This window comes from Penicillium verhagenii, assembly GCF_028828195.1.
Source record: "Penicillium verhagenii strain IBT 33310 chromosome Unknown utg000008l_segment0_segment0, whole genome shotgun sequence".
In the NCBI taxonomy this organism is placed as follows: Eukaryota; Fungi; Ascomycota; class Eurotiomycetes; order Eurotiales; family Aspergillaceae; genus Penicillium; species Penicillium verhagenii.
In genome coordinates, this window is record NW_026643172.1 from 2396811 (window position 1) to 2417624 (window position 20814).

General features: G+C 49.0%; 8 protein-coding genes across 8 annotated transcripts; 3 read left to right on the forward strand and 5 right to left on the reverse strand.

The window, feature by feature from the left end:
• Positions 1-206: 206 nt before the first annotated feature.
• Positions 207-2459, forward strand: nop9 (RNA-binding RNA processing protein NOP9; the record flags this gene model as incomplete). Its single annotated transcript, XM_057168264.1, has 1 exon — positions 207-2459. One exon carries the CDS (start codon positions 207-209, stop codon positions 2457-2459), a length of 2253 nt encoding a protein of 750 aa, XP_057018895.1.
• Positions 2460-3077: 618 nt separating this feature from the next.
• N7466_008876 (uncharacterized protein) lies at positions 3078-3467 on the forward strand (the record flags this gene model as incomplete). The annotated part of the gene is made up of 1 exon (XM_057168265.1): positions 3078-3467. One exon carries the CDS (start codon positions 3078-3080, stop codon positions 3465-3467), a length of 390 nt encoding a protein of 129 aa, XP_057018896.1.
• An 89-nt stretch (positions 3468-3556) lies between these two features.
• N7466_008877 (uncharacterized protein) lies at positions 3557-5244 on the reverse strand (the record flags this gene model as incomplete). Its single annotated transcript, XM_057168266.1, has 3 exons — positions 3557-4164; positions 4224-4931; positions 5034-5244. The coding sequence occupies 3 exons, from the start codon at positions 5242-5244 to the stop codon at positions 3557-3559; spliced, it is 1527 nt and encodes a 508-aa protein (XP_057018897.1).
• A 445-nt stretch (positions 5245-5689) lies between these two features.
• Positions 5690-7674, reverse strand: N7466_008878 (FAD binding domain protein; the record flags this gene model as incomplete). The annotated part of the gene is made up of 4 exons (XM_057168267.1): positions 5690-6231; positions 6316-6402; positions 6496-7010; positions 7076-7674. 4 exons carry the CDS (start codon positions 7672-7674, stop codon positions 5690-5692), a joined length of 1743 nt encoding a protein of 580 aa, XP_057018898.1.
• A 719-nt stretch (positions 7675-8393) lies between these two features.
• N7466_008879 (uncharacterized protein) lies at positions 8394-10352 on the reverse strand (the record flags this gene model as incomplete). The annotated part of the gene is made up of 1 exon (XM_057168268.1): positions 8394-10352. One exon carries the CDS (start codon positions 10350-10352, stop codon positions 8394-8396), a length of 1959 nt encoding a protein of 652 aa, XP_057018899.1.
• A 2313-nt stretch (positions 10353-12665) lies between these two features.
• Positions 12666-14198, reverse strand: erg13 (hydroxymethylglutaryl-CoA synthase; the record flags this gene model as incomplete). The annotated part of the gene is made up of 3 exons (XM_057168269.1): positions 12666-13879; positions 13950-14052; positions 14139-14198. 3 exons carry the CDS (start codon positions 14196-14198, stop codon positions 12666-12668), a joined length of 1377 nt encoding a protein of 458 aa, XP_057018900.1.
• Positions 14199-15434: 1236 nt separating this feature from the next.
• Positions 15435-18077, forward strand: N7466_008881 (M28 family metallopeptidase; the record flags this gene model as incomplete). Its single annotated transcript, XM_057168270.1, has 2 exons — positions 15435-17831; positions 17895-18077. 2 exons carry the CDS (start codon positions 15435-15437, stop codon positions 18075-18077), a joined length of 2580 nt encoding a protein of 859 aa, XP_057018901.1.
• Positions 18078-18468: 391 nt separating this feature from the next.
• On the reverse strand, positions 18469-20719 carry N7466_008882 (uncharacterized protein; the record flags this gene model as incomplete). The annotated part of the gene is made up of 5 exons (XM_057168271.1): positions 18469-18867; positions 18935-19223; positions 19301-19721; positions 19776-20488; positions 20568-20719. 5 exons carry the CDS (start codon positions 20717-20719, stop codon positions 18469-18471), a joined length of 1974 nt encoding a protein of 657 aa, XP_057018902.1.
• Positions 20720-20814: the final 95 nt, after the last annotated feature.

A 20814-nucleotide genomic window follows, 5' to 3' on the forward strand; every position in this document is an offset into this window, starting at 1 on the left:
TGCGGATCATGTTCAAAGGCGTGTACAGTATACTACTGACAGGAACTAGATCGTAGTTGTCGTTGTCCTGGTTACCGCCACCGCCCTGGCCTTATCGGATGCAAACTGAGCAAACAGCACCGCGGAAACGCTTGGACCACTGCTTATCCAGAAATTTCCCAAAAAAAAAATCCTACGCCGTGTCAAGCTTCCAAAACACAATTATCATGCCTCGTGAACAGCAAAAGAGAGGCCGTCGGGCCGAGAAGAAAGCTCAGAAAGAGGGTGAACCAAAGCGCAAGTTTGATGAGGTGCCCGAAGAACCCGTCGCAAAGCGCATAAAGCCCTCCGACAATGTGGACGCCGACGGCGATACCCACGTTACCTACGATCATGGCGCCGACTACATTCCCCTCGACCAGGGTGACCAACAATTTGGCCAGCAGGATGAAGGCGAACAAAGAGAGTCTGAGGACAACGGTGACATGCCTTTCTTCGGTTTGCTCGACGCCGACGAGTCAGAGTACTTCTCGCGCGCGAGCGAGATCCTCGAATCGAACCAATTCGAGAATGCCGAGGAGAAACACTTATTTGTGGAGAGTGTATATCGGGAGGCCAACGGAAAGGAACTGAAGATCGCCTGTAGTCAGGGCTGTTCAAGGCTCATGGAGAAACTTATTTCAATGTCAGATGTCCGACAGATCCGACGCCTCTTCAGCAAGTTCATTGGTAATTTCCTTCACCTTGTGCAGCACCGATTCGCCAGTCATTGCTGTGAGACACTTTTCATCAACGCGGCACCGGCAGTCATGCAGAAGACATCGAAGACCCAAGCGAAGAAGGACGATAACGACGGAGAGGAAGCCGGAGACGACGAGCCGGAACTGTCTTTGTCAGAGATGTTCATGGCCGTAATTAAGGAGTTGGAGGGAAATTGGGGTTTTCTTCTGACCGAACGATTCGCCTCGCACACGATCCGAGTGCTTTTGTTGGTCCTTGCTGGAGAGCCAGTGGATGTCGAATCAAACGATTCGATTGTTTCCAGCCGCAATAAGGAGAGACTAGGTCTCTCGGCATTGAACACACAGGAGGAGAACAAGGAGGACAAGGAAAAGGCAGTTCCTAAGAAACGCAGTGTCCCAGAATCCTTCGAACCCGCGCTCAAGAAGATCATGAATGATATGGTTTTGGGTCTTGACGACGTCTATCTGCGCGCTCTGGCCACACACCCCGTTGGAAACCCAGTCCTCCAGGTCATGCTGACTCTTGAGCTCTCCCATTTCGGCAAATCTAGCGCCAAGGACCCAAAATCTATTTTGCGGAGATTGCTCCCCGATGAGAATGTTGAGGAGGGTACCGAAAGCGCTAACTTCATCCGTGGCTTACTTTATGACCCTGTTGGTTCTCGTCTTGTGGAGACTATGGTGCGCCATATGCCGGGCAAGGTGTTCAAAAACCTTTACAAGAACAACCTTCGTGAACGGATCGGCTCTCTTGCTCGGAACCAAACAGCTGGCTATGTTGTTCTGAAGACACTGGAGCGACTCGGAAAAGATGACTTGAAGGATGCCATGGACCTTATTATCCCCGAAGTCAAGAGTTTGATTGATAGATTCAGACTTATTGTTCCTCGGACCTTGGTTGAGCGATGTGTCATTCGTAACGTTGACACAAAGCCCTTCGCCAAGGCACTGAAAGAAGCCTTTGATGAGGACCCTGCCGCTCGCCTCCGCCAGATGCTCCGACTGGACGCCACCGCCGAAGAAATTCAAAACCACCAAACACACGAAGAACAGGAGAATCAACAGACAGCTTACGAGGCTCACATGGGACACAACGAGCACCGGAAAAAGACCTCGTCAACTCTTACTTCAGAAAAGCTACATGGCTCTCTGTTCACACAGACCCTCTTGTCTGTTCCAGGACCTCTCAGTGACCTTGTCTACACCGGCTTGCTTGCCCAACCATCCGAGACAATTATCCAGCTTGCACAAGAATCCACATCCTCTCATGTCTTACAACAGGCATTGAAATCCAAAACCTCTACCACCCAATTCCGACGACAGTTTGTTCCTCGATTCCAGGGTCACTTGGTTGAACTTGCTCAGAGTAACAGTGGATCTCACGTGGTCGACTGTCTCTGGGACGCCACCAAGGATATCCACTTCGTCAAGGAGCGAATGGCACAGGAACTCGCGTCCAACGAGATGCTTCTGCGTGATTCTTTCATTGGCCGTGCAGTGTGGCGCAACTGGTCAATGGATCTCTACAAGCGTCGCCGGGGTGAATGGGTCGGTCGGGCCAAGGGCATTGAGCAACCTACTTGGGTCGATGGTCAGGCATCTCAGGTGGAGCGACCAAAGTCAAAAATTGAGCTGGCACGGGAGCGCTATGCTGTGCAGCAGGGCATCCAGGATGTTAGAAAGGCTGCCTCTGCCGAGCAGGCTGCTAATGCTGCTACCACTGCTGAGCAAGAGTAAAATTGAGCGAAAAAATAGAACTGTATATCTTGTTAATACCACATCCAATCCAGAGGTTCTTCCCTCTTGTCATTCGGCTTTCTTCCAAAATCTGCTTTTGTGCAACACAGCATTAATGTGCTTCTTTCACCCTCATTTTAACATTTCAAAGACTTTGTCCACGTGTGCATGCCCAACAAAGACACTATTGTAAGAAGTCCTTTGTGAGTCGGATTTTCCATTCTTTCCAGGTCTCACTTGTATCAATTCTTTCTTTGGACGCTTTTATTTACATCCATCCTTGAACAATGTAGATCAGCTCCTCCCCACGATATAACTTCTGATTCATTTATAAAAATGATCTTGTCTGGCTGCCCGGAACATTTGAATTGATCGGTTACCTATTGTTCCCAAGAAATCCTTCATCTTGCTTATATATAGTTCGGGATTCCGGTAGACTGCCCAGCGCCGGTGGACTTTTCCATAATTGTCCACAATGGGAGAAAACTCCTCGCTAACCAATCCGCTGTCTATCTATCGGAGCCTTATAACGGCACACTTATCAGCGACAACTGCTACAACTCAATAACTCTCGAGGTCCTCACTCCAAACGGACCTGTGAACAGTTATAATTGCATCATGCTCTCCATTAATGACCACCCATATCTGCGCCGCCAGTACCTCCCATCAAAGAGCTATCGTCGACACAACCCCCAAATCCGAGAAGACCAGGTATGGGTTGGTGTGAACATGGACTGCGGTATGCACGAGAAACGTACGCAGCGGGATTGGGTCATAACGCTAAAGCAGGCCATCGCCCAGGGTCAATTTGTCACAACTAGAGATCCCAAACGTGGAGGTGGGTATTCTCGCACATTCTGGATGCAGATGCGAGGCTATTTCAAGTCTTTAGATCGGGCACTCGTTGGGATTGCAGTGGAGAGACATGTGGATTTGCTGAAACAGCTTATACATCATGGGATTGTAACTATTCAGAAGGAGAGGGTTCTCTCCCTCTTCACTATTTAGACAAATCAATTGCTATGCTAAGACTATAACTACAAACATTTGAATACAAATACAAGCACAAATATTTCATGAACGCTTCGTCCACCCCATCAATTCTTCTCCCCGTCCTTCTCCTTCACGTCTTCCATCTGAAGCTTGCGGTCGAAAATTCGCGAAACCTCCTCCAATGATCTTCCCTTTGTCTCCGGGAAAAGGAAATAGGCCAGGATAAAGAACATCACTAGACAACCCACATAGACAAAATAATATTTCCACTGTAGAAAGGAGAAGGCTACCGGGTTGACGTATTGGTTGAAAAAGCATGCGACGGCATCTGTGGAGAGCGTGATGGCTAGACCCTTGGCTCGAAGCTGGAACGGCAGGATCTCGGCCGGGTAGGCGATGAAGAGCGGCGAGTACGCAAGATCGAAGCCTGCAAAGAAGAGGAAAAGCATGGGCACGACAGCGACGCCCGCAGCTGCGACGTGCTTCTCTTGAAAGAGGCCGGCTGCGATCGTAGTAATGGATAGGAAGAGAAGCATAAATGCTGTCGATAGCAGCCATAGAATACGTCGACCGTAGCGCTCTGATGCGACGGCGCCTGTCGCCGATAGAATGAGATTCCAGACTTGAAGTCCCACGTTAACAGCACCCTGGTTGGATGCACGGGTGATTCCGACTGAGGCGAGAATCGGAGCAAGATAGTAAGATATGATACCTTTGGAATTTTGTTAGCACAATTCAATTTCTGGGGTTTTCTTTTCAGTTGTTTCTTACCATTTCCTGCCCATTCCTGCATCAAACCACAGATAACGCAAATCGCAAGACGATGCATATCTCCCCTGGATGAAAAGAATGTGCTCCAGTAGCCGGGCTGCTGGTTCAAAACATTTATACTGATGCAAATCTGATTGTACTCATGCTGAACGAGCTCATCATCGGGATTCCCATTGGCATGATATTTTCCCAAAATCGCAAGTGCCTCATCCTTTCGTCCTTTGGAGACTAACCACCGAGGACTCTCAGGAACAAAACAAAGACCAATCAGTTGCATCAGAGGGAAAACCGCCTGTAACATGCAGGGAATCTTCCAAGACCAAACACCGTTCATATATAATGTGGCCAAAGTGATCGCGGCTGATGCAATGGATCCTACAGACCAGGCTGCGTTATAAAGTGCTGTAGCAGTCTGTCTGTGTCTCGGATGGGCGATCTCAGTCGCTAATAAGGGAGCTGCAGTTTGTGCAGTTCCCACGCCGACGCCGGCAAGGACTCGACAACCGAAGAAGGCCCAGTGGCTGTTGACCGCGGCTTGAACGAGAGATGCAACGATCACCAATGAGGATCCAATGCATACGCAGGATTTTCGACCGAGGATATCGGCAAGGTATGAGGCTGGCACGAAGGATATAAAGGCGCCGAGGGAGGTAGCGGCGATGAGGAGACCGAGGATATTGGGGTTAAGACCTCCAATGATGGTGAAAACTATACGAAACACAGTTTTTTTAGTACCAGGTTTTCAAATTCAAAGGTATACGACTTATGCATATGATCTCTGTGGAATTTCGATTCTTTTTGAAGTCTTACATTCAGGCAGCACAAGCAAGCCATTGATCAGACTCCCGTTATATCCCGTTCCAGCTGATGAAGCGAACATGAACACGATGCCCAAGTTCAACTTCCGCAGTCCTGGATCCTTGAGCCAGCTCCGATTATCTTCCTTCGGGCATGATTTGACCTTGAAACTCTCTGGTGGTGAATCTGACTCCGGCGTTCGCTCCATGATGGCTCGATCCATAATGTCCAACTTTGAAAACAAGTCCTTAATACCTTTGCCGTTGCGAGACCGTCCAAAACGCCGTATGTATATCACGAAAAAGGCACACGAGAACCCCAATCCTCCATTTCCCGTTCCATTAAGCTTTATATTTAAGCTACAGTAAACGCCGACTCGAAAAACAAGGGTTATCTACATTCTTCAACTATTTCTCCATAAAGCCACCAGCGGCGTGGGCACCTGGTTGATCAAGGAATGTAGGGACAGGGGAGGAATGAATGACCGCTTCTTTACAGAAACTGGGCACATGAGACGATTGGAAAAATATCAAGGAGTCAAATCATTATCAGGAAGTCTTTTCCAAGGGTTTCTTTTTATCAATTGATTTGGTTTTAGTGTCAGTTTTACGTTTCACTCGAAGCTTATCAGCGTTTCCAAAATTCCAACTGATCGTAGCCCTAACCTGCTACTCGTCCGATTCCCCGAGTAGCGACGCATACCGATTCCCCAGCCCACAGAACCCCTCGCACTGCTCCCCCACCTCCTTTCGGGTCCCAAGCACCTCCTCTAGGCTCCACGCGATTCGCTCCGCACCCAGTCTGGCACCCTCGAGGTTGGGTGCCCCGGGTCCTAGACGTAGGCCCGCCATCCGACCGGTCATGTATAGAGGGACATCTTCTCTCCACATCAAGTCTTCAGTTAAGCACGGCAAGCCCTCTCGCACCTCGACGGGGTATTGCTCGTTCATGTGGGTTAGTAGGGACATTTCGCGCACGTCTGCACGGGCTCCGGTCGCGAAATAGATGTAGTCGATCGGAGGTAGATTCGGGATTGGTGGGTCTGTAGCCAAGGTCCAAGTCTGGGTTTCTTGGTCGTATTCATGTGATGTAATCACTGTGTTTGTGTGAATGGATGCGTTGTTCCGGGCGGCATGTTGCTTGACGATCCGCGTGTAACGGGGTGTGATGCTCCCGCCGTTGCGAGCCGTCTTGATCATTTCTAGACGTTCTGGACGTGTGTTAGAGCTTGATTCTGTCACTTGTGTGTCATTAAATTCTTAGGGTGTCATTAAATTCTTAGGGCTGGACTAACCTTCGTCAGTGTCTGCAGAGAAAAACGCTGCTTTCTCCCAATTCTTGTATTTGCCCATCCAGGGTAAGCTGATATCAAAATGCTTGACTAGGAGTAAGTTAGCAACATGTATCTGTCATTAAACAAAAAACAAAACATCGAATTGAAAAACAAAACCTCTAGTAGGCACGAGTCACTCGCCTTTAAGACCGGAGCGCATTAAAAACCATACTTTGGTTACCCCCTTCCGCACAGCCATATCCACAATCTGTGCAGAAGAGAGTCCGCCCCCAATAACAACCACATTTGTCTCCTGTCGACGCTGTATTTTGGTACGCACATTGACACTTGGGAAGGTCTTGATCTCCATACTATGACAGCATGCACCAGAGCCCTCTTCCTGGCTGGATGGCTTCCATGGGAAAATCTTGGATATCCCCGCCCCTCCAGCACCAATAGCGAGGACAACGGCCCGACTATAAAATTTCAATCCTGATGTCGTCGTTAGAGTGAAGATCTTGTCGTTATACACTGGTACATCTCCTCTGTCTGGTAGATAATCGTATGTCATGTCCACAACCTCCTGCTTCTGTACTTGATCTGGGTGGTTTAGACCATATCGGTCGATAATAGATTCGCAGTAGTCGGTGAAGAGGTCAGTCGATGGAGAAAAGTAATCTTTACGATCTCGCTCGTCAATCTCAACGCCAATAGTTCTGCTCAGACAAATCTATGTTAGCATCTGCAGATTCCAAGGTAAGTTATAATAGAGATCACTCACTGAGTCTTTCCGCCCTGTCTCCTCTTCTTCTTCTTATGCTTGCTCATCTCCTTCCCAACACACCCCGGAATCTCCCAAAGATCCTCTTCGCGTCCCATCTCCTGGGCATAAGCAAGCATCCCATCCCGATCCCCAGGATCAACATGGAAGAACATCGGGCTCCTCAACTGCTTAATTTCCAATGTCCGAAACGCATTGTTCCACCTCTGCATCCACTGATCACCCGACCCATCCAGAACAAGCGTCGAAACATTCGAAGATGTAGAGGACGTAGATGACGCAAGCGACGGAACAGACGAAACAGAAGACACCGAGTCCGCAGATGCTCGGCGCTGTCTATTATCCCCATCACAGGGACATCGCAGGCCGCGATTCCATTTCTCGGCTCGCACGCCGTTCTTCTTGGTGCGGCCCGCTTGCACAAGATTCATTTTGCCTGCGTGTTTCTTGATCCAGTGGTATCGTTGGTGTTCTTCGTCTGTGAAGACTGCTGAGGGGGTATCTTCGTGGATGCGGGCGGCGACGCCTAGGCCGCAGGGTCCGGCGCCGATGATGATTACATCGTGGATTATGGCGTCTGTATCGGCAGTGTTGCTCATTTTGAGTGGGAAGTAGAACCCTTTGTTATACAGTAGTATTAGTATGAATAAGCTGTGATCGGCAGAGCGCGATAGCGATTTATTGGTGTAGAAATGAGTGGTATTATAACGTAGATTCCTACAAACTTAGGGGGCTTCCTCCTTTATATGTGCTAGTAGAGCAATTCCTAATCTTTGGCTGTTTCTACAATGTCCTCATTCACGTAAAATGGCCATCGAGGTACTCTTGCTCGCAAGGTCCTTGGGGCTTGATAGAAGGGGTCCCCCACAGTAAATGTGGATCAGATCGACGGTTGGAAACCATCAGATGGATTCAGACCATGGGGAGATGGGGACCTTGGAGATTATTGAACTCATCGAAGTTTGAACCGTGCCGTTTAGTAGCGTAAATCCATAGAACCGTAGTAGTTAATGGACTCAGATAGTAGTACAGGTGAATATTACTAGCAAAATATTTGAACAGATAAGAAAAAATAAAGAAATCACATTAACGTCAAGAAACCGACGAAAGGGGGAATTAACATTTCAAACAACCACCAATAGAACATCCCGAACCAAAACATAAATCATAGGCAAAGAAAAAGAAAAGAACAAGAATACATGGAAAGAGGAAAATAAAGCATAGAAAAAATGAAATATCCCACACAAACTCCACAAGAATTCTAACGCCTCAATTTCAATATAACACGCTATGCCTGCAGCCTAGCCAGGCCAAACACCTACTGATGCCACTTCTTCGCCCTAATATTGATGTTCCGTGTTGATCGAGGAACACCGCCCCCTTCACGACGATGCCAAGAATCCTGAGGCCAAACCCATCCCCGGACCCTCTTAGCGTCACGACGCTCGCCAATCTGTGGCTCAGGAATCCAGTTATCTTTAGGCTCAGGGAGTGTACGCTGCCGCGTAAGGGCACCAGGGCCGCCAACGTTGAGGTGGGCGGACGGCTGATGAGGAAGTGGAACGGATTTCGAAAGCATGAGCAAGAAGTACAACGCCAGACTAGCCGTCATTGGCGTTGCATAACCATCATCTTCCGACTCTGGCATTGGGGACGGATGCCGGGATTGGGAATATGACGAGCCGTGAGAAGAAGAGGAAAACGATCGTGCGCTGATGGGGGTTGCCAGGGCTGGCGGCACGTCGCGCGCGGAAAGGGGACCGCCCGTTGCGGCTGTTTTAAGAGGGATTGGGGCTGCGACTTCGAGGTAGCCGAAATATGGGACGTCGCAGCCGTCGTCGCAGCCTGCGCGTACGCAGACAAGTTCGATCTCGGTGATTATGAAGCCGTAGCGGCAGGAGTGTTCGCGCATGCAGCGCTGCAGATGGGCTATGCCGTTGAGGTACTCGACGCGACGGTGGGGGGCTTCGTTGCGCATTGCTGAGTTCCATCGGTCGAAGCTCTTGACTATGCCTACGAGTCGACCTCGCGGGAGCCCTGCGCTAGTGCAGTCCGTGTCGGTGGAATAGTTTGCTAAGAAGTGCGGGTGGCCGTGGTTTTTGTGGCCAGTATGGCGGATATCTGGGGCTGCATAGAGCTGGAGGTGCTCTTCTCCTTGAGAGACGGCTAGGGCTGCGTTGACTCGTGGAGCATAGAGGTCTCGGATTAGGGCAACAAGGCCGGGCTCGGATTCTGGGGCGAGACGTGAAGAAGTAACACCCACGGGGGGAGCTAGGGTTGCGGGAATCTCAGTTTTTAGGAGCTGAGTGAGTCCATCGATTGTGTCAATAGTAGCAACGGAGAAAGAAGTCCAGTTGCGAAGTTGACGGATGTCCCACCAAAAGTAGTCATGCATGCCACGGGTAGGAATGACGCTAACATTGCGGACCAGGTTTACTGCCTGGGTAGGGGAAGTCAAGTACGAGATCAAGTTGGTAGATGGGGGAGGACGGTCCTCTCGAGGACTCATTAGGTGCACTGGTGATCTTTGGGGGCCGTGGATTGGGCTATAACAGTACTGAGGCGTGGGTACAGTCAATGGATGGCATGGTGTGCGTACGGGAGCAATCCGTGGTACTTCAACTGTCATTTGTTGAGGCTGAGAAGGATAGACAACAATATTTGGAGTCACTGGAGTAATTGGTGTAGTTGGGGTTGTTTGGGCTTGTACGTGTGGAATATATTTTGGGAGCTGTCGGTAGGTAGGATATCCATACCGGCTCAGGGTAGCCTCATCAATAACGGAGGCCGAAACAGATCGACAGTGACCTCCAGGGCCTTTGCGCTTGTTTGAGGTTATGGTCACTGGAGAGGATAAAGCAGAATGGCTGACAAGGCCCGTAGTGACGATGGGTGAAATGGGAGACGCCAGAGGCGGTCTATCTGCCCCATTTGGTTGGTTGCGTCGAAGAGACGGACGACTTAGAGTATAAGGCGCAAATCCGGGAGGGTTGCGTGTGTTGGACAAGACGCGGCGATTGCGCAGAGGGCCACCAGCGGAGACTGGCTCAATCACCACATCCTGAGGTCTAATCTTGGGCAAAAGGGCAGGCCCATGGTGATGACGAGTGGGCGATGTAACGGGACTAGTGTTACCTGTCATGGTTGACCAAGGCGAAGATTCACTAGAGTAGATAGACGAAGAAGAAGCGTTGCGGCTATGACCAGATCCAAGGTATTCCTCATAAGGTACTCCCGGTGGTGTAGTTGGCTGGTAATGATCGTGATCCCCAGACATGACGAAAAGATGGTGGAGATGATTCGACAACTTCGCTGAGCCTCCAATATCCAAGGGAGCAGAAAGAAAGAGTCTTCCCTTGATGGCGAGTTTGAAACGAATGTTAAGATCGAAACGAATGTAGGTCGAAGTAAAGCCGTTCAGATCAGAATACCTTCCTGATGATGGAACAGAGACATGACCATGAGGGAGAATGGCCTGGATATTAAATGGTCTGAGACTAAGCAGGCTCAAACAAGCCAAGTAACGATGCAGATATAGATATAGAATATCAGGGCCCACTAAGGTACCCCAAGCGGATCTTGAACAAGATGAAACATGGAGAAAAGCTCCATGCAGACGCCAACGGAGGCTCCTATTCTTTTTTTGGGATCCTGGTCTCCGATCTAGGGCCACGCCTGCCATGCGATGAAACGCGAAACTGCCGACAATTGTTCGTCAGGTCGCGCGACAAGGGAGCTTGAAACCCCGTAAAGGACCTCTATCCGGGTATAGTGCGGTTTCAGCGGTCAGTCGCGCGTTAAGTTGTTACTATATTTTGCATCAGCTTCGACGGTATTCTTCAGATCCCTAGTTGGGAATAGCGTGCTGCAGAGTGATCGCAGACTTCTAAATTCAGTAACAATTAGGTCACAATTATCAGGTAAATTAGGGGACTCATCCATCTAGGGGTCAACCCCTCTAAGACTCAAAGAGGAGCGCCGTGCCTCAGGAATTGGGGGAATAAGGTCAAAAGGTGGGCGGTTAGAAGGTAGCTTTGGTAGTGAAAGATAAAAATAGCCAGGGCGTGTGCTGTGACAATGCATGAAGCAGAACTTTGAATTCATGATGGATCCGAGCAGTTTGTTCACTATAGGGGGAAGTTCGTGGTGTGATTATGTGTCCGGCGGCTACAGATGTAAGTTCAAGTCTCAAGTACGCGCCGGACGATCGTCGTCACACCAAGTTCTTTTACCAGATCATGCAGAAAATGTCCCATAATTAGCAAGAACAGGTGTAAGTTTCAGGTTCTAAATTAGCCATGATTTTCTAACTAAAGCGAGTCTTATTTGTCTTGACTGTTTGACAATTTTCATGTTTTATGCTTTAAATGTTTTCTTTTTTACGTTAAAGAAGCTAAGAATCCTACTAGTAAGAGACTCCACTTTCCTACTACGCTTCTCAAGTCTGTGCTTTTTTAGTCCCTGCTAGTACTATTAATGGTGTTTGATAAGATTGCCTTGCATTAATTTGGTAGATCACGCATGATTGGCCGTTACTCTCTAGTTTTCTGAATAGCTTCAAATGTTTTCACTTGTCCACTGTCTTTCAAAATTATCCAGCTATTTACACTCGATGTTCAATGTTACAAAAATGACATCTGGAGAGGCTCTGTACATAAAAACCTTTCAAGGATCAACTTCAGTCTTTTATGTAGAATGTTGTTTGTCATTTGCAAGGTTCTTCAAGGTTGTATATAACTATATATAACTACTAGTATCCTGGGTAGTAGTATGCTGATGCATATGTACATATTCAAATGTTTGAAACAAGTTGACCTTGAAAGCTTGAGTGCTGCTATGCATATCTGCCATGTAACATTGAAGGTATGTAGCCTCATGGATACTCCCAGAGCATCTCGGCCATATCCTAGTCAGTTCCTAAACATGGGCATAGCCATATAAAAAAACCCCCATGACCACATTGGACCTCAAATATTTTCCCGCACGCGCGTAGTACCCGGGTATTCCCCGAGGTCCACGGATCTCACCGAGCAGAGCGAAGTATGCAGGTGGTATTACCGGTCACGAACAAATATTACCAGATTTTGGCACCACCATATCGAAGGTATTTGGTAATTTTCGTCACAGACCGGGTAAATATTAGGCCCAGCGGTAGAAAATATCCAGATGTCCATTAGATCTTGCTTCAAAGGGACACTGCCTCAAGCGTTCAAATGTTGCCCAGAACATTGAAAGTTGAACTCAAGATTTGATGTATGTACCCAGAAAGAACTTCCAAGGTTTAGGCATTTTATTTTAAAATGAAACCAGAGACCAAAAGAAAAAAGACTTCAATGTTGGGAACAAAATTATTATAATTTGGGCATATAGCCATATAGAAATTGATATTGTAGCTTCTAGCTCATTTCATCATTCATCCGAAAAAGTTGGCGTAACAAAAGAAAAGACAAGTAATTATCAAAAAAAGCTGTCTTTGCAGTCTATTCCAAGGCAAAACTCATCAAAAACGCTGGTGGGGAATCTTTTCTGAACCGTCTAAACAAGGGAGGGAATCATATCCAACGGCAAAAGAACGGAACGAGCTGACCATCTAGGCCTTGATCTCGTACTTGCGGCGGAACATGTCGTCAACCTCAGTGAGGTAGTAAGTTCCGGGAAGCAGAGTCTCGGTGCTACCGGAGGGCTTGAAGTTCTTCTGCAGGTGAGCGTGCTCGCGCAGCTTGCACATCTCATCGTAGGCAGCGGGGGCAAGGACGTTGCGGGCCTCGAGGCGCTCCTTGAGGTTGAGCTTCTCGGTCATGACGGAGACGTCACCGACGATCTTGGCACTGAAGAGGGAAGAGGCAAGACCGGAGCCGTAGGAGAAGAGACCAATGCGCTTGGGCTCGCTGGGGGAGAAAGAGACGTGGCTGAGCAAAGCAGCGAGACCGGCGTAGACGGTAGCGGTGTACATGTTACCGCAGAGACCGGCAACCTGGAGACCGGGGGAGACACGCTCGGCGAAGCGCTTCTTGGTCAGGGCCATGAAGGTCTTCTCGACGGCCTTGTCAGTCAGGGAAGCGGCGTAGTCCAGATCGCGGAGCTCAGGGGCGACCTCGGCGAAAGCGGGGTGGGAGGGGTTGGCCAGGAAGTCGTTGTAGAGCATGCGAGCGTAAGACTTCTGGACCAGCTTGCAGGTAGGGGCGTGGAAGAGGAGGTATTCGAAGCGGTCCAAAGCGGTCTGGGACTCGTCGGCGGCACCGTTGGTGCCGTTCTGACCGGCCTTGAGGACCTTCTCGCGGACGTCGTAGGCCTTGTAGCAGGCATCGACGGCCTCAGTGTAGCACTTCAGGGAGAAGTGGCCGTCAACAACGGGGTACTCGCTGGTGAGGTCGGGCTTGTAGAAGTCGTAGGCGTGGGTCATGTAAGAGGCACGGAGACCGGGCTCGAAGACAATAGGAGCATCGGGACCGATGAGCATGGCAACACAACCGGCACCACCGGTGGGGCGGGCGGCACCAGCGGCGTACAGGGCAATATCACCACAGACAACAACGGCGTCACGGCCATCCCAAGCAGAGGACTCAACCCAGTTGATGCTGTTGAAGACGGCGTTGGTACCACCGTAGCAGGCGTTGACGTTGTCGACACCCTCAATGTTGGTGTTTCCGGAAGGAGCGAACAGCTGCATGAGAACGGACTTGACGGACTTGGACTTGTCCAGGAGAGTCTCAGTGCCAACCTCGAGGCGGCCGACGGTCTTGGGGTCGATGTTGTACTTGTTCAGGAGGGAGGAGAGGGTGGTGAGAGCCATGGAGTAGATGTCTAGTGGTTTCAAATATTAGTTTCTTTTTCCAATTTGCAATGTACAAGACTTCCAAAGTGTCCAACATACCCTCACGGTCATCACAGAAGCTCATCTTCTTCTGGCCGAGACCAATGGTGTATTTGCCCTCGCTGACGCCATCGTGCTTCTCGAGCTCGGATTGATCAACGCACTAGAGGAATTGTCAGATATGAAAGTTCTTCTTTTTTTGTATTCATTCAGGCCCGAAAAGACCAAAAAGGTTCAGGGGGTACAAACCTGAGAAGGGAAGTAGACCTCAATGGCCTTAATGCCGATGTTCTGGGGGCGGGCAGACATGGTGGGGGAGGGGTATAGAAATTATTTGAGAATGTTTTTTAAAAAAGGAGTATAACACAACCACCAAGAAAAAAGAAGGGAAGAGCGTGCAGAGGAAAAAGAAATCTTGAACCAAAGACCAAACACTGGAATTGAGGGCGAGTTTATAACAGAAAAAGGAGAATGTTGTGTACTCGGATCTACAGTGTACGATCTGTCACCCTTTCCTTTTTTTTTTTTTTTCCTTAGTGGAGATGCCACTTCTACTGTTTTTTTCCTTTGAGCCGAAGAGAAAGAAGATGGGGTCAATTCCTGTTAGATTTAAGAAATGAGGATATTGAAACTTTTTGTTTATTAAAGTTAAGATTTGGTATAAAAAGCCATGTGAATGTGAGATTGGTGTAGCTAAAGAAGATGTTAAAATGTACGGTACTTGCTCCAGTGCTACTCTTGTAGATTTAGGTACAGGAGTCATCAACTGGTCAGTCCCAATCTACGGTGTAGAATCCAGAACCACATCTTATCTTGTATCCACCTTGGCCTCTTCATTGAATTCCCTGAATTCCCCTTAATGTTTTTACTTGAGAATACTGGTTTCCCTGGTAGCGGTGGATCTTCAGATCCGACTAACTCCGTTTCATGCAATAAATCTGCAGTGGCATCACTTCGGATATCTTCGCCCCCGGAGATGAAGTGATGTATACAAAACCCTTGGTGTCAGACTTGGAGATACTTTGTAGAGAAGAGTACGGATTCAATGTACTGCTTAGTATGCCCGGATTAACATTCTTCAGCTCCAATTTTGACTTGTACTCCGGTCACTCCGCAGTATGGAGTGGGAACTCGTTTGCTTTAGGAAAACACCAAGGATGATCGTTGATTCTTTTTTTTATTTCATTTAATAAAATATCTGGCTTCTAAGTCGTTGGTTTAATGTCTCTATATACCAGCTCTTATCGATTGCGAAAATGAGTGACATAGAGAGAACACGCGTTTTGGGGGGGGGGAAATACGACTTGGCCAAGCGTGGGTCACTGCGCCACGAGAGAGGGAACAGGAGATAGATAGTCCGGGGCAGACCGCAGGCATCCATCAACCCTCCATTCAACTGCCCTCACAACCATATTCATATCCCCCTCATTTAACGGGATGCGGCACATTCGTTTCATATTTCTGACAAACAGATCATGATCTGGAAGATCTCCGCATACGCGCCCTCCACTTGCCACGGCTACTCCTGGCCCACCCCGTGCCACCATGGGCGACGATAAGTTCGAATACCAGGAACTCCCTATCCCCTCCTACGAAGAAGCCACCGGTCAGCCATCATCCTCGCGTGAACACCTAGTAGTAGGTGATGGCAGCGATGCCGAACGTCAGGGGCTTCTCGCTCGTGAGCCCTCTCAATACCAACCCCCAACCGTCGAATCCGTTCGCGGCAGTCTCGATGACCTTGCCTCCTCGGCATCGGGTTCATCCCGAGGCTCCGCCGATGAGCTGCGCAGGGAACTAGATCAGATGGATGTTGACGACTCTGCGACATCTTCCAACGGTCGCCCCCGATTACGACACCGGTTCTCCAAGCGGTTTTCCACTCTCACTCGAACGCTTTCCGCAATCCATCGGCCCTTACAACGATATCTACCAAACCTCTCTAGCTTTCGCTTCACTTTCAATCTCCAAGATGCACGCTCGCGAATGCGGGATCAGGGATGTCTCATGTTAATACGACTGTTCGCCCTGATGCTGGTGGTGACATTGGTCTATGTGTTCTTCATTGGGGATATCTTCAACCTTAATAATCGCATGATTATGGGCCAAACCTACAGTTCATCATCAGTTGAAAATTTCATCCAGGGCAATATCAATGACACCAATATCGCCGAAACCCTCAAACACATCACCTCATTCCCCCACATCGCCGGTACTGAAGGTAGCTTTTACCTGGCAGAATGGGTCGAGCAGGCTATGCACAAAGCCAACTTTGACCAGGTCGAACGGGAGGAGTTCCAGGTTTACTTGAACTACCCGCGCGACAACGGTCGCAAGGTCGCCATCATCGATCCCCCAGCTTTGGCGTGGGAAGCCACCCTTGAGGAGAATGTCGCAGATACCCCCGTATTCCACGGCCACTCCAAATCCGGCAACGTTACAGGACCTCTAGTGTATGCCAATTTTGGTTCTCGAGAAGACTTTAAGCTGCTTGCCGACCGTGGCATTTCTCTCGACGGCGCTATCGCGCTTGTCAGATATTACGGAACGGAACCGGATCGAGCTTTGAAAATTAAAGCTGCGGAGCTGGCTGGCGCAGCAGGATGTATAATTTACTCCGATCCAGCCCAAGACGGATTTGTTCGAGGCCCAGCCTATCCAAAGGGACGTTATATGCCGGCCGATGGGGTTCAAAGAGGCGGGGTCAGCCTCATGTCTCAGGTTGTAGGAGACGTTCTTAGCCCCGGGTGGGCATCTACCCCGGAGGAGAAGCATCGGCTGGCGCCCGAAGATAGCCCTGGCTTGACAAAAATTCCCAGCCTTCCAATCGCCTGGCGCGATGCACAACGGCTGTTGCAAGCCCTAGAAGGTCATGGCTCCCAAGTTCCGAAGGAATGGGTCGGTGGAGTACCAAAACTTCAAGGGTGGTGGACCGGCGATCAGAAGTCGCCGACTGTCCATTTGATGAACCTGCAAGATGAAGTGGAAAGGATGCCCATCTATAACGTCCACGGGACAATCATTGGGCTCGAAGAACGCGACAAGAAGATCATTATCGGCAATCATCGGGATTCGTGGTGCCTGGGAAGTGTTGATCCTGGCAGTGGTACCGCAGTCTTTTTAGAGGTTATTCGGGCGTTTGGTGAGCTGCTCACTTACGGTTGGCGGCCACTCCGGACCATTGAGTTTGTTAGCTGGGATGGTGAAGAATACAACCTCATTGGCTCGACCGAACACGTTGAAAAGGATGTTGAGCATCTTCGGAGTAATGCATATGCATACCTCAACGTTGACGTCGGTGTGTCCGGCTCTGAGTTCCGGGCCGCTGGGTCGCCCGTTTTCCAACGCTCTCTGCTGCAGATCTTGGGACGTCTCTCTGACCCCACTGCCAACAAAACCCTGAAGGACATTTGGATAGAAAAGGGCAGCAAGCTTGAACCACTTGGTGCGGGCAGCGATTATGTAGCCTTCCAGGACATTGCGGGTACATCCAGTATCGACTTTGGATTCGAGGGCGAGCCCTATCCTTACCACAGTTGCTACGAATCCTTTGAGTGGATGGAGAAATTTGGTGATCCGGGCTTCCAGTACCACAAACTTCTTGCACAGTTCTGGAGTCTCCTCCTATTGGATGTTTCTGAGAACCCTATGCTCCCCTTCGATCTTCAAGCATATGCCACATCCATCACCGGATGGGTGAAGGACTTGGAAACATTCGCCAAATCCAAAAAAGCAGATGTCAATTTGGAGGTCATGTTCAAGGCAGCAGCAGGGCTAGAAGCTAATGCTGTCAAGTTTGAGTCCTGGAACCAGGTCTGGCATGATGCTGTCTGGGGCTCCGGCGGATACGAGAGTAATGTCATGGCGCTTCAACGTGTGAACCATAATTTACGCATGGCCACATTTGACACACATCTCTTGGATCTAGAAGAAGGCGGCGGCGTAAGTGTTAATCGTTTCTGTTTACTCAATCATTATTGTCAACTAATTTATTTTTTCAATCAGATTCCCAACCGCACCCAATTCCGCCACGTTGTATTCGGGCCTGAATTATGGTCTGGGTATGATCCCTCGATCTTCCCCGCCATTCGCGATACCATCAACGCCGGCGACTGGTCTGTCGCTCAGCACTGGATCAATCGTGTTGCCAACATCATCCAGACCGCCAGCAATGATCTATTGCAATAAATGTATACTACCTTTCCGGTCTCTCTTCCTTTTACCTCTCTTTCTCCCTCTCTGTGTCCTATTTCTCTCATGCATACCCCTCACGCTTGTCCTTTGGCATTTTCATTGCTGTCCCGCCTAGGCATTGTACAGCCTGTCTCTGGTTGGAGTTATACATTTATATTTATCCTTGCATTCCCTTTATCCGTCCCTCATACATATGCACAATCACATTTCTCATCCTGGTGGTTTCGGGAGCGATTTTCTAGACTTGATTCCAATACTTTCCACGTCCACGGGTGACATCAATGAACACGCTCAATTTATTATATTTCAACCAATCTTATGTACAGGATCTGGGTATCATGATATATAGACAAAAAAACAGCAAGAGACGAACACTGCTATGCACCTAGACACCAGGCAAAGGCGGATCAACCGCCAACAAAGCTGGATGGTCCGCCAAAGACTGCCAAAAGCCGGCCTCGAAATCCCACAAATCCTGGCTCAGCAAAGCAGACCAGTCATCGTTCCCAGCTCCCTCCTCATGACCACCTTGAGAATCCATCGCACCATGCCCACCATCAGAGTGAAAGGAGTCTAGGAACCGCTGAATAGTTTGCGTGGCTTTAGAAAGAAGTGCAAAATTCGGATCCCCTGGTCGAACGATCGTCCCAATCTGCACCTCGGCCACAAAGACGCTAAGGTCTTGCAGGATCTTCGTGCGCGCAATATTTTGCGTTGTATGTGTATGTTGTTTTATGAGGGCGAGGAGCACGATTCCCGCAGCGGGGAGGCCATAATATGCGACCTATAATAATGATAGTGTTAGCTTCAAATGAAATTTGGTATAGAAATGAGATATGTAGAGCCCTTGCCTTCCAAATCAGACCGGTCCCAGAATTAGTCAATTGATCACGCAGAAGAATACATTCGACGACGAGCGCAAGCATCTGTCCCGCCGTCTCGATGATCGGGATATCAGGTTCGGTAAGCGTGTTCAATAATAAGAGACGGAGTAAGAAGATGACATGTAGATGTTGGAGACGAGCATGGGCGAGAAAATCCCTATCGAAGGGAGTCCGGATGCATTGTTTCAAACTGCCCTCTAGACGAAGCGGGGAAGGGAGCGCGAGCCATTGTTCTTCTGCTTTTCGTTGAATTGCACTGTTTTGGCGTTCCATTTGATTAGAACGAGAATACTCATGAAATAAATTGATAGAATATCAAATATCAAACCATACCTCGCTCTTTGCACGCATGCTGCGTCTTGCTTATCTTGCAATAATTCCCAGACCTCTTCTTTCAAGAATGCGCAAAGGGCAGACCACCGTGAATCAGCTATATAGCAGGGTTTGGAATCGAGGTCCCAGGTGTTGTAATTATCATTATTCCGGTTGTAGGCTGCAGTTGTTGCGAATGTATCTGGCTGAGAGTTGGTCTGACAAGACGGGATTTGGAAATGGCAGAATCGTTTGTTCATTCGTGGTGGCCGGCCAAGGAAAATAGCAATATTCTTGTCTGCAGAGTATATCCGCGCGAAGGCAGACTTGCGTAGTTCCATGAGGAATCTCGGGGTGCCGGTTTTTGCTTCCAGGTTTTCATGAAATCCCATTGCGAAGGTTGAGGAGATGACATCGCCGAGTTTGCGCCATGAGTGGTAACCTTGGCGAGTTAGCTTATAGGATTAATCATGTAAGTCAATGAATAGAAGCTTACTCTGATCACCGTCCACGTAGGAATGGACGATAAAATTTTCATACTGAACAATCAGTTGTAAATCATTCAGGCAATCCAATGAAAGCGAGATCTCCAGCGCAAAATCACTAAGCTTTGTTGCTAGCCGCCGTAAAGTATACTGATCCTCCTCTTTGGTGTATAAGGCTGGAAAGAACGGAATATCAATGGTAGCACGACTGACTGCGGCGAAGAAAATTCCAATCGTTTCCCAGCGACAATTATGATCCATGAATTGCATCGAAAAATCAGACAGAGCCATGGATTGATGGAACCGCAGCGGCTGAGCAGAGTTATGGAGCAACCGACGCGCATATATCAAATGCCAGTTCTCATCATTCGTGGCGAAAAGGTGGCTCACACTCTCAGCGCACTGCGCAACGAACGGTTCCGCCAGCGCAAGGTTCGCTCCCTTTGCCAGCCAGAACATGATCAGGTCTTTCATGGCCGATAGCGGGTATGCATTGAGTAGATGCCGGAGAACATCAGCTCCCTGCAATACCAAGTGGTTATCACCAACCCATTGCGGACTTAGAGCCTCGGAGCTTCCGGTATGAGCACCCGCGCTCTGATCTCCATCAGTCGTGATATGCTTGAATATGGCCGCATGGCTAGAGGATCCCAAGTATCCGGGATTGGGGTATGGATTACGCCGTGGAGTAAAAGATGGCGACGGGTCTGGTGAGGACAAATCGCTATAAAAAAAAAGCCTCGTTAATCTTCTCGCCTTCGAAATCCAGCCATTTGTTGCAATGTTCGGTCGGTCCCACTTGCCTCGGTTTCTCGACGCGCTTCCGCTTAAATGGCGTGGTGCGGTAGATGCACACGCCCTTACTATTACTGCATCGCGAACAGACGGGTTGCTGGTGATCACAGGCGACCTTTGCCTTTCGACAAGCTTCACAGGCAGCTAGACGTGATGCCATTAAGAATTGCGACTAAGCGGAGTCTTGTCCGCAAAGGAAAAAGCTGTCGGCTATAGACGGAGCTCCGGAGTATCGGCCAGTCGGCGATAAGATGG